Here is a 12,491-nt window from a genome sequence, read left to right on the forward strand (position 1 = left end):
ACGGTGCGACAGGCAGCTGTGGCATTTGGGGGGATCGATTCTGGTCCAGATATGCTCTCTGAACAACTCTCCCAGAACAACAAAACTACGGGAGCTGCCTGTATGTGCTCATCATCTACTGGGGCCCGGGCCGGTTGATGCAGCTGCAGAGCGTCAAACCTGACCGCTGGATCATACCGGACTGTCATGTCCCCCCCCCACCCCCCCCACCCCCCACCCCACTGTACATACCCGCCTGAAGATGAAGAAGGACAACGCCGGGGGTGAAAAAGACAAATGGTAATAAATAAAACACAACACTCGGGAGAAATTCCCTGTCGAGGGCACGGAGAATGCCAAAACATCTGCACCCCCCCACCCCATCCCCTTCGCAGCGACGGGACAAGGCGGCGAGGATTCAATATGTCAGGATTGATTGGTTTGGGTGGACAGGATTAGCGGGCCTGCGGGTGTCGGGCTCTAAATGCCGGGGCACAACCAGCCGAGGGACTTGTGCTGGAAACACCAAACCACTGGAAAGGCAGCGATAGGGAGTTCACTTGTTAGGTGAGAAGGAATGGCTTTACTATGTAGCACTCATAGGTGTCAATCGGGTACACTAAGGTGTGGCACTCACTATACCTCAAGGCCTGAGTGAGACCAAAATTTGATCTTGTAGTTTTTTTTTTTTATCAGTATAATGGAGGAAAGATCTATTCGGAAGCCATATCCTAAAAGAAAATTCACGCCAAGGGAGCGTTCAGGAACCAATGTTCCCTCTAAAGCTGATAGCTCGGTGACCTACATTTTTTTTTTTTTTTTATCACACTGACCAAATAATAATATCTTGTCAGTCATGTCCCCAGAAGTGTAGCGGTAAGTTCGGGGGACGTAAATGCCACACCTTAGGGTTTTAGTGAGCTGTCATATTTCCAGGAAGGAAATGAAAATGGGCCAGTTGTATCAAAGTGGTTTTTTGTTTTTTTTGCAGCAGCAAAGTAATGTTGCGGCCCACAGTTGTCCTCAGATGCCCTCTAATCCAGTGGTCTGATTGCACTGAGGAGTGTTAGAGCTGCAGCTTTGATTTGCACAATGAGTCATTTGCTTGCTATTGCTCTTTGTGGGTGCATCCAGCCTTTATATTGTTATTTATATTAACCAAGAAGAAATAGTGAACCATCAAAGTGGCTGAAATCCACTGTAACATAGGACATTAAAGCTTATCCACTAGGCTAATATACTGACATCCAAATCAACCCACAATTTAAGCTCAGTTGTGATTATGTAATGTTATTGGCGATTTGATCCTTCCGCTACAAAAAAAATAAATAAATAAATAAAATCCGTCCAAAACAGGACTGTTTCTCATGCATGATGTCATGTTGAATCCTTTGCAAGCAGGTTATGCTTAAATGCCCGAGCAGCAGGACGGCAGAACGTAGTGCCCGATGAGTTTCGTTTTCTTGTATGGAGACAACAGCAACGCAAAACTCCATTCAAAAATCTGGCAATTTAAGGCAACCCTGCTTATCACCAAAAGTACTTACCACATAGAACATGACTTAAGAGGTTTCCCGAATTACTAGGTTGCGTTGGTGCATTCGGCATACATATAATCCACCAAGCAGTCCTTATTTAAATAAAAATCGATCCTTTGGCACTGGTTCTGCTGTTATTCGCACGGTCGTGTTCCATCAAAATACATTGTGGTGGGCGGTAGCGAGCAGTACGAGCCAATTTTCAAAGTTCAGATTTCATTGAAACCAAGTGCTGCTTGGTGGATAATGTGTTTGCCGAATATACCAGAAAAACCCAACGATTTGTAATAGGTCTTAAGTCATGTTCTACCTGGTATGTACGCCTGCCGACAAACAATGCAACATTAAACTGTCAGATTTTTAATTGGAATTCGGCGTACCGTTGTCTCGAACGGCACGCATCGGGGCTGAGGTGGTATAACAAATCGATGCTTATTAAACTAGCCAACAACGACGAGCCAAGACCAAATAGGATATACATCTGTATAAAACAGCCTCATTTGGGATTTTAAAATGGAGTAGCTGCATTAAGAATAACAGGCAGTGGTGTTGTGGTTCTGGGGACAGACAATGCCTGCTCCCTGTATTTTCAAGCAATAACACAAGCAATACTGTGCAATATCGACTGACAAAACACATGGGCAGCGTGAAGGCAGACTACTCCAGTTTTCAGTCTGCATAATGCCTGCAACTGAACCATCAGTGTCAAGTTAGCTAGAACAACAAACAAAAGTTCCGGCCAAACTGTTTTCAAAATAAAACTCCTCCTGAGCTCCAAATACTGTGCATCATAGTACTATATATATCTATTTTTCAGCTACAGTTCCACTACATAAGGAATATCATGTTTCTATTGAGTCTATAAACACGACAGTCTCTGTTGTGTCCACGCAATTATTTACATATCTCTATTTTTTTCCCGAAAGTGGCACATTTAAAGCTCTTATTTTGAAGGAGAAATCACCACACTTCCGGTCTTACTTTGGCGAACTCTGTCTGACTTGCCGCAGCTCTCATCCTCCTCCTGCCTCTCACAGACAATGAATGAAGCCCAGTTTTGGAAAAAAGGCTAGCCCAGGATCAGTTCAGGTAAATATTCTTCTAATAGGTTAGCCAACAATATCATACAAACAACACAACACTGTCTCTCGTCTGACGTTACGCTATCCACATTACATTTTATCACACCATTCTTATCAAATAGCGACACAAACGGAATTTAAAAAATCGTCCTACACCCTGTGAAATGTCACAGTGAAGCAAAACCTACAGAATATATGCTAATATTTGGAACAACGCCACACTGACACCATGTATGAGCCTACATTACCTGCAGGATGCTCAACTTCACTTCTCTGCGGTGCGGCCGCGTCTTCAGAAGCTGCGTCAAGTCAGCGAAGGTTAGCCAAGACAAGACCGGAAGAGTACTGACTTCAAAATAAAAGCGAAAATTTGTCTGGGGAAAGTTGCAACTAACAGTTGGGGTGTGCAGTGCACAGAAACAGTATCAATAATACTCAGTGGAATCATTAGTTTACATATGGAGTGAAGCAATAGCTGTAAATATATACTATTTGTCTTAAAGTGCTCCTTGCAAGCTTCTATCTCCGACTTCAGAAATCATAAATACAACCTGTCACACTGCTTTGTGCTGCATCACTAGAGCAAAAGGGAGAAAATGAGCATCTGGCATGTAATTGACATTTTAATGTATTTATTAGCTAAAATGTATTTATAATACGTCACTTTTACCGTTAGCTGTTGACATGGCTTTCATGCTCCCTGCCCACTGTTACATCTCAGCAACTTGGCTAGTACAGAAAATTCCCACTTTACCAGTCATATTTACCACTCTGTTGGATCGTTCATGTGCGGCTACCTTGCACTTAGTTCAAACCGTACATAAAGGTAATAACTTTTGTAGTGTAGTTCTGGTATTTTCATGTTATATTTTGAAAAATCTGACCGGAAATCCTATTTTTCAGTCTGGCCAACTTGACACTGGCGTCTTCAGCAACACCTCCCGAGATAATAGTTAATATGCTAATTTAACGTCACACCGCCAGCTGCTAAAATGTAAATTGGCTACCTACCTGTCAGCACAGGCCTCCTGCTCTAGCGGTGTTGTTCATATTGTAGCCTGAGGCAGACGGGGTTATTACCGGGAAAAACCGTTCGTGGTCCAGAGATGCTCCCTCGGTAGCGGGACGGAACGGGAACGGATCCTCCACCTTGGAAAGTTGATGCTGCAGTTTCCCACCGCGCCAGCAGCACCACTGTCAAGTTACCCGGATTTAAAAACGGCACTTCTGGACACAACTTTCAAAATAAAACCTCGTGTTGTACTAAACACTTTTTTTGTGTAACACCAGTACAAGGGAATCTGTTCTTTTTTTCTTTTCTTTTTTTTTTTTTTAACATAATCCTTTACACACCGTATAGGGCTGCCAAAAATACAGAAACAAAGAAAAAATCTTTTAAGAAAACTTTTAAGTAGAATTAGAAGGAAGGGGAAATCAACAGCACTGTAAGGGTTTGTGAAATAACAGCAGTAGAACATACTGAGATAAATGAAAAATGAATAAAAGGATATGTAGCATATGATATGAAAATATACAAAAATATGAAGTACTGTTGTCTATACAGTATGAAAAATAATCAAGATATATCAAATATATAATATGAAGAATATGGGAGTATGCAGAAAGCAAATACGCACAGCATATATACGTGATGTGCAAAAGGTGTGTCATGTTCGTATTAATACGTTGCCATTATACATATTGACAATTTTACGCTTTTATTTTGAAGGCAAAATCTCTTAACTTCCGGACTTAATGTGTCTCACCCCGGCTACCTTGACGCTGTTGCCAGCATCCCGCCACACAGCTGGAGCGCGAGACGAACACGCTGCTGCCTCAAATCCACGCGCACTACCGCGAGACCCCGCCCCCCTTCACAGCAACACTACAGAAGAACAGAAACGTCTTAAAACCTTTTGTCTTATAAAAACAAGATAGAAGAGTATATAAGTATGAACTATCGTGATTGCGTCTACGCTGAATCATATTTATTAAATTATTATTACGTCCTATTATCACCTTTATAGGACTATTTTGTTTTCTACTGTTTTCAGAATTAGGATTGGACCGATATGGGTTTTTAACGGTTTATACCGATACTGATATTTTTGTGAAGCTGCTGATAGCTGATATTTGTGCCAATATTCAAATGTTTTTTTGAATTTGACCATTTTCGTGCAAAAAAATAAAATAAAAAATCGTCAGTACGGGACACTGAAACTCAGGGTAAACATAAATATCAAGAAGAAGAAAAAGACAAATTACAAAAACATTTTGATGCACACATGTATATCTGATTAATATGTCAGATTACAATGAATTAAGGGTTAGCTAAGGGCCTTCCCATAGACAACCAGTGTCATCATCATATGTCATCAAACAGCATCATATCTATCATATTGGAGATGGATCACACTGACTGGTCAATGTTCTATTCTATTCTATATTGATCTGAAGTTTACAACACTATGAACACAATGCACAGCGGCCTAATGAAGCCTGCTGGGGCCGCCCATTAAAACCCTTCACTTGTCACAGCTTTGTTTTTCCACCTGGGTTGCCAGGTGCTTCAAACCCTCTGAGGACGGAGGAGGGGTGCGGTCGCTGTTGATGATGATGATGATGATGATGATGATGAAGATCCTCCACAGTGACAGCATGATCCTAACCGGCTTACGCAACCGATCGCACCCACAGCACCGGTGTCATGGCACATTCTGCCGTTACATAAGAGCATTAGGTGTGGCTGCTGGTGCGTTTTGACACCCATGGGAGCAGGCTCACAGCGGGGCTCCTTGATATGCTGTATATCAGTGGTTCTCAACGTGTGGTCCGGAGACCACCAGGGGTCCTTAAGGGGGTTCCAGGGGGTCCCCAGCAAATTGTATTGTTAAACTTCAGAATTATTTCATTTACAAGAAGTTAACACTATTAGAGAATGTAGAAGAATGACTGTTTTTATCATAGTTTCACTGTTATCTCTCTACCTACAATACAGATAGTCATGGGATTCTGGACAAAAGCATATCTAACAATAAAAATATTAAATTGATTGTCTGTCTGATGATTATATTGTAACAAAAGGTTATCTAGGCTTCTAATAGAAGTATAATCTGTAATGGATCATAATGGAAGTGTTTGTTCTAACATTTATAGGCACAAGCAAGAAAAATAAGACAAGCAGGATTATCATGGAGGTTATGCCTGAGGGAATATGACCACTGTGACCATTTCTGTAATCTTTCTGTTCACTCAGTGTGTGTGTGTGTGTGTGTGTGTGTGTGTGTGTGTGTCGGAGAGGAACTTTACCGGTCCAGCGGCTGGGATTTGCGACTTCAGAGGCTAAAGCCAGAAAGGCCGGTCACTTGTCCTCCTTCCCAACGCCCGCCTTGAATGAATATAAGTTCTTGTGCTCAGCCCTCCTGCTCATGCTGATCTTGTGATAGGGGAAAGTACATTCCCTCTACATTACTTGCCAAATGTGTGTGTGTGTTGCACCGGGGAATCCTGCATAGCGAGAACACAATAAATCACATTTTTTAGCAGGATCATGTGACCAGTAGAGGGAGGGAGGGAGGGAGGGAGGGCAAGCCGCTGGAAATCCCTGCTGGCCAGACTTGATGACAATGTGTTTGCTGTTTCTGGAGAGATTTGAAGAGGAAACACAGAAAGCCGGAGAACGACAACTTTATTGGTTATATTGAAATAAACCATATATCCAACAAGCGGCTATACACTGAAATCGGAAAATCGTATAAAAAAAAAACACAAGCAAAGGTATAACAAAAGGTCCCTCTGAATAAGTGTGCAAATTGTAAAAAGGCACTTTTTTAAAGGCGAAGTTCCTGTGCAACAACGATGCGTAACGAGAACAAAAGAAAAGAGAGCTTAATATCAAACGTATGATTTAAAAAGCGTGATTAAAGAATACAATCTAAATGTCGAGGAAAAAAGACCATAAATCACCGAAATTCCCCACAGAGATCATTAAAGTTGAATTTTATCTTCTTCATATAAAAAGGCATGTAGTGCGCTTGATTTCAATATATTGTAGCTCTAAGTATTCTTTTGTTTTTTTAAATGATGTGAGGTGAAAAATGGAATGTAATAGTTAAAGCTTCTTGAACAAAACAATCCTATGTTTCTGCAAAAGCCATAAAAACCAACGGTAACACTTTACAATAAGGGTCACTAATTTAATTAATTACTTAACTTAATTAGTTAGTTAACTTAATTAACAGTTAACTAATGTGTCTGGTAATCATTTACTAATGGTGTTCATGTTAACTAAGGTATTAATTTATACATTATTTAATAGTCATCTTTATAAACTATTAAATAATGTATAAATTAATACCTTAGTTAACATGAACACCATTAGTAAATTACACATTATTTAACTGTTAATTAAGGGTTAGTTAATGCTTATTAAGCATGAATTAACCCTTATTAAGCATTAACTAACTCTAATTAAGCATTAACTAACCCTTAACTTAGTGACCCGTATTGTAAAGTGTTACCGAATCAACATTTGTCTTATGTGTAACCTGAGGCAAAGAGCGCTATCAACAAAAACATATCACCGATTCCATTTCTAATTTCAAAAATAAGAGTTCTAATCCGATCTAAAAAGAACCAACGGAGCAGATTTTTAAAAAAAAAAGCTAGAACTGTTCTGCTCTTTTCGGTGCAAATAAACAAGAGGCTCTTAGCTCCGGGTTAGGCGTTTTTAGCTGAACTCTCTGTCGGGGAGGACCAGCGGGGCCACCAGGGTCCAGAGGTACAGGCCTAGGCCGAGCCAGCTGGAGCAGATCTTCACCCAGACGGCCGGCATGGTGCTCCGCATGGCCTGGTAGTCGCTGTCCGGCCTGGGGGGGGGGGGATTGAGAACAAGAACGTGACTTAAGGAGCTGCTGACACACCTTAAAGAATTTCATTAGTCTGGCTTTCAGTGGAGAGTTTTAGTGTCCCGTGATGCTGGAATTTTTGGGGGGAATTTTGGGGGCATGGAAATGGTCAAATGGTCCGAATCCGTTGCCATTTTTAAAGACCACTGTGAGTGAAAGAAGAAAAGAGACACTTACATGTACCAGTTGGTGAGGGTCATCATGATGTACAGCGAGGCCAGGAAGAGGCTGAAGTGGAAGAAGGAGTAGCTGTACGTGACGCCGTCCTCCTCGTTGTCCACGGCCCGGCGGACCCCGTCCTCGTCCGCCGCCTCGTGGTCGGCGGTCAGACCCTGGCCCTCCTCCGTCTGCATCAGCTTGTTCACCTGGGTGTTGTTGGAGGACCGGATGCTGTTGGGGGGGGGACGAGAACTCTGGGTGTTACTGTCCTATCTTTTCATCGGGTGCGGTGAACGTAAGAAGCCAATTTGCGGGTTGTCGGCTTCGAGAAAATGCCACAATGCCCACGATTCTCCCTGTGAAGGCGAATCGTGAACCCATCAGACAGAAGAAGACTTGCTGTGGTATTACCTGGCGTAGAGAGTGCAGAAGAAGAAGATGACCAATCCCACGATGCCCTGCGCGTCCCACCACTGGACCTCGGCGGGATTGCGGGTGGGGGCCGGAGTCGGACCGCCGCCCACCAAGCTCAACAAGCTGGGGTTACACTGACGGTCTGAAGCGGGGGAACAAAAGAAAATACGTTGAGCGATAACAGCCGACGATACGACAGCAGGTCAATTTCCCAAATCAGAAATGGAACGGATTACACGAGTCTAGGCCCAAAAAAAATGCGTTCACGGAGTTTCCTTTTGTTTTCCAGCTGCGCCTTCCGCTAAGTCGCTAAGTCTGACTCAAGGGTCTGGACCAAAATGCAATCGTGCGGCGACTCAGCATCATGGGGACTCACTGGGGTTGTTGGTCATGGCCGACCAGGTGACGTACATGGTGTAGAGGGAGATGAGGGAGGCTTGGAGCAGGCCGGAGCTGGGCTGGGCCTCCTGTGGAGAGATGACATGATGAAAATAAACAAGTCATCATTAGAACATTTGTATCCTCACTCGCTAGGTCAATCCTTGCTAATATAGATCATAGGTAGTGTAGTAGAGATAATAAAATGAATAGTGCTAGGAATCATCCACCTCCAATATGATGCAGTTTGAGTACACATCTATTAAAGAATTGATCAATACTACAATGGTTGTCTATGGGAAGACCTTAACCTGAACTGATTCTATCTAATGAGACAGGATTGACAGGATTCCACACAAGTAAGCATGAATATTGGTATTATTATTTTAGTGCCCCATGGTCTAAAAGCTGTTTCAGAGGCTTTCCCATCCTGCCAAGAATACAAACACTGAATAAAATATCGGTATCAGCCTTCAGAAGCCATACTGGTAACCCTAAGTAATACGGGTAGAGGTACTGAAAAGAGGATGAGAACGTCACCTGGACTTTGGGCAGTATGGCCACGATGGAGACCACGATGCAGAATATGAGGTTGAGGCTGATGAAGACCTTGTGCTCCGTGCAGTCGTCAGGCTGGGTGTAGAACACGTAGAAAAGCACCACGGCGGCAAAGGCCAGGGCGTAGTGGACGAAGGTGAAGGACAGGAGAGCTGCCAGAGAAAACGAGAGCAAATGACATGGACTAGGATTAGTTCATTAGAATGCTGGACTTCTTATTAAAAATCTGGTCCAGTCCAGTGTCGTCTATTGCAGTTTGATTGATTAGATATTTATTTAGAATTGAGCGTATTGCTCACTGTAGTATTTACAGTGGTTGTCTATGGGAGACAGTTTGATCAGATTCCTCATAAGTATGCATGAATATGTTGTATTGGTAGTAGTATAATTATTATTATCCTGGGTTTTAATGGAGAGTTTTGGTGCAGTGGTTCTCAACGTGGGGTCCGGGGACCACCAGGGGTCCTTGAGGGGGTTCCAGGGGGTCCCCAGCAAACTGATGAATTGTTAAACTTCAGCATTATTTCATTTACAAGAAGTTAACACACTTAGAGAATGTAGAAGAATGACTGTTTTGATCATAGTGTCACTGTTATCTCTCTACCTACAGTACAGATAGTCATGGAATTCTGGACAAAATCATATCTAACAATAAAAATATTCTCAGATTTGGGTCAGAGAAACAACATCTCATCAAATGGGGGTCCGTGGCCCAAATGTGGACTAAATTAAGGGTCCTTGATATGAAAAAGGTTGAGAATCACTTATTTAGTGTCCCATGGTCTAAATTCTGTTTCTGTTTTTCCACCCTGACTAGTGAAAGTCTGGTGGAATTTTTGGAATTCTTGGACATGAAATTGATCAAATTTAAAGATAGTGATTATTGGTCTATAATAGCTTCAATCCAAAAACATGAGTATCGGCCTTCAAAAACAAATACTGGTCGAAACCCTAGTTTGAACTTGCACTCGAAGGTTTATTGGCACACATGGAGAGTGTGCTGGCTGTGTCGGTGTAGTCTACCTGCGAACCAGCACTTTGAGTTTCCTTCCTCGGCCTTCTCCAGCCAAGACTGGTTCCAGGAGTGGGCGAAGTCCACCAGGAGGATGAGCTGGATGATGATGAAGACGAACGAGCCCACCACGCCGAAGTAGTACCACACTGGGACGAGACAAGAAAGTGCAAAATCCCTGTATCCAGTATCATTTTGCCACCAAAACATTTAATAAAACTTTACCAAAACTGCCACCGAAGCTTATACATCGACTACATTTCGGGGGACAAAGTGGAGCAATGATGACGGACAATTCTTTAGTATTTGGTCAATGTCACACATTAATAGACATAGGTCACCAAGCTATAAGCTCAGAGCAGTGGTTCTCAACGTGGGGTCCGGGGACCACCAGGGGTCCTTGAGGGGGTTCCAGGGGGTCCCCAGCAAATGATGAATCGTTAAACTTCAGCATTATTTCATTTACAAGAAGTTAACACAATTAGAGAATGTAGAAGAATGACTGTTTTGATCATAGTTTCACGGTTATCTCTCTACCTACAGTACAGATAGTCATGGAATTCTGGACAAAATCATATCTAACAATAAAAATATTCTCAAATTAGGGGTCCTTGATATGAAAAAGGTTGAGAATCACTAGCTTAGAGGGAAAATTGGTCCTGAATGCTCCTGTTGTGATTTCTCTTCAGTTACGATTCCAAATACATTCATTGCTCTCCCTCATAATGATAAAACTACAAGATCAAATTCGCTTCATACCTGTATTAAAGGTCCCATCTGGAATGAAGAACGCTCCCACAGTTATACCGACCAGTATGAGGAACTTGAAGAACCAGAAGCTGGGAAGACAAAAGCGAAGCTGTTCGGAGCACATCCAAAACAACCATCACCAACCATGTTTTCCCCCCCCCCAAAGACAAAACACAAGTGAACACAATCATGGAGGTGCAGTGCGCACATCTGGCCACCAGAGTGCGCCGTGCCCTTGCTGAACAGAGGCACGGCACTGGAAGCCGCAGTGTGCACAGAGCAGCACCGACCCGTTTTGGATGGAGGCTCGGGGGTCCTTGCTGCTGCGCACTCGGATCATGATGACGGAGAAGAGGAAGAAGAAGCAGGCCATGGCGAAGCACATGCGGTACACCGACTTGTAGCCGACGATGACGTCACAGTTCACCTTGTTCTCGATGCCGGGTATGGAGGTGCCCCCCACACAGAAGCCAGGAATCTGATCATGGGAAAGCAACGACAAGGGCAAAATAATAGGTCAGAAGACAGAACGGGTTTAGAGTGTCTCGGAAAAAGAGACCCTCGATCTCAATGGGACTCCCTGGTGGAATAAATAATAACATAATCCATTCATCCTGTCCAACTGGTGTAGGGTGTCACTGTTGCTGGGCGAAAATCTTGTGACACCAATTTTGGCGACAGCCTCTTCATGTTTTTCATTTGAAATTAGTCATGACCCGGTGATACTCTGTGGGTCAGGACAACGTTATGACCCTTGGACCTCATGAAACCCTTTCAAAAAGCTATAATTTCAAAGCTGCATGGTGGTCAACCCAGCTGTCAGTTTTTCACCTGACATCAGTAATATGCTAAATTGCTGTGTAGGTAGAGGTGCTGCAATTCCAATATTATATCCAAAATCCCTGTGTACATACAGTATATTGTAATCTTTCACATACTGTCTTTTCTCACCATGTCATATTCCTCTGATTGCTATATATTGCATACATATATAGTGATATTTTTATCATATTTATGAATTCACACATGTCTCTCCTGCTATTTGGCACATCTTGTCCAGTGCTGGAATCCAGATTTATTGCACGTTTTCTACTTAATATGTGTGGAATTGATGGTTGAGCATGTTCCCTCCTTTTCCTCTATTCTTATTTATATCCTATCTTTCTTTTGCTGTATCCTAGTACTATCTGCTGCCGCAAAGGCCCGATTTCCCCCCCACCAAGCATCGTGAAAGTTTCACCTCATCCGCTCTGAGCTACCTTTTTCAGGTGCGCCTCCATGCCCGGGAGGATCATGACGACCGACACCAGCGTCCCGAGCAGCAGCAGGAAGGAGAAGGCCAGCCGGCTCACGGTGGAGTTGTACGTCGAGGGACAGCATCCCGACAGGAGGCAGGGGGCCGAGCCGCACAGACACGACGCCTGGAGAGGGAGGAGAGAGTTACACGAGGATTCACGCTTTATGAAAGGATGAAACGAACAAAACTAAACATGAGTATACAACACAAGCCTCGGGTGTAAGCGCTGCGGCCGTGGCGAGGGGGGAATCCAGCTTCCACGGTTCAGAGAGTAAACTAACAGGCCTGCACCGGGGCTTATCCCCTGCAAAACGTTACGCTGGCTGCCTTGACAAGAAGCAACCCTTACAAAAATGAACTAATCCTATAATAAATTCTAGGTTACTATACAAGTATCACAGCCACGCTAAAAGTAAG

At 43.2% G+C, this 12,491-nt stretch overlaps 1 protein-coding gene across 1 annotated transcript; it reads right to left on the reverse strand.

Annotated features, from left to right (window-relative positions):
- Positions 1–6,270: 6,270 nt before the first annotated feature.
- Positions 6,271–12,190, reverse strand: LOC139657338 (serine incorporator 1-like). The gene is made up of 9 exons (XM_071535133.1): positions 12,037–12,190; positions 11,068–11,255; positions 10,787–10,866; positions 10,039–10,176; positions 8,998–9,167; positions 8,456–8,546; positions 8,077–8,221; positions 7,684–7,896; positions 6,271–7,467 (listed from the first exon to the last, which is right to left on the reverse strand). Exons 1-9 carry the CDS (start codon positions 12,070–12,072, stop codon positions 7,329–7,331), a joined length of 1,200 nt encoding a protein of 399 aa, XP_071391234.1. The 5' UTR covers positions 12,073–12,190; the 3' UTR covers positions 6,271–7,328.
- Between the last annotated feature and the right edge of the window lie 301 nt (positions 12,191–12,491).

This window comes from Centroberyx affinis, unplaced genomic scaffold, assembly GCF_046629955.1.
Source record: "Centroberyx affinis isolate AG114_WGS23_722 - 3 ecotype Tasmania unplaced genomic scaffold, CSIRO-AGI_Caff_v1 ptg002668l_1, whole genome shotgun sequence".
Classification (NCBI taxonomy): Eukaryota; Metazoa; Chordata; class Actinopteri; order Beryciformes; family Berycidae; genus Centroberyx; species Centroberyx affinis.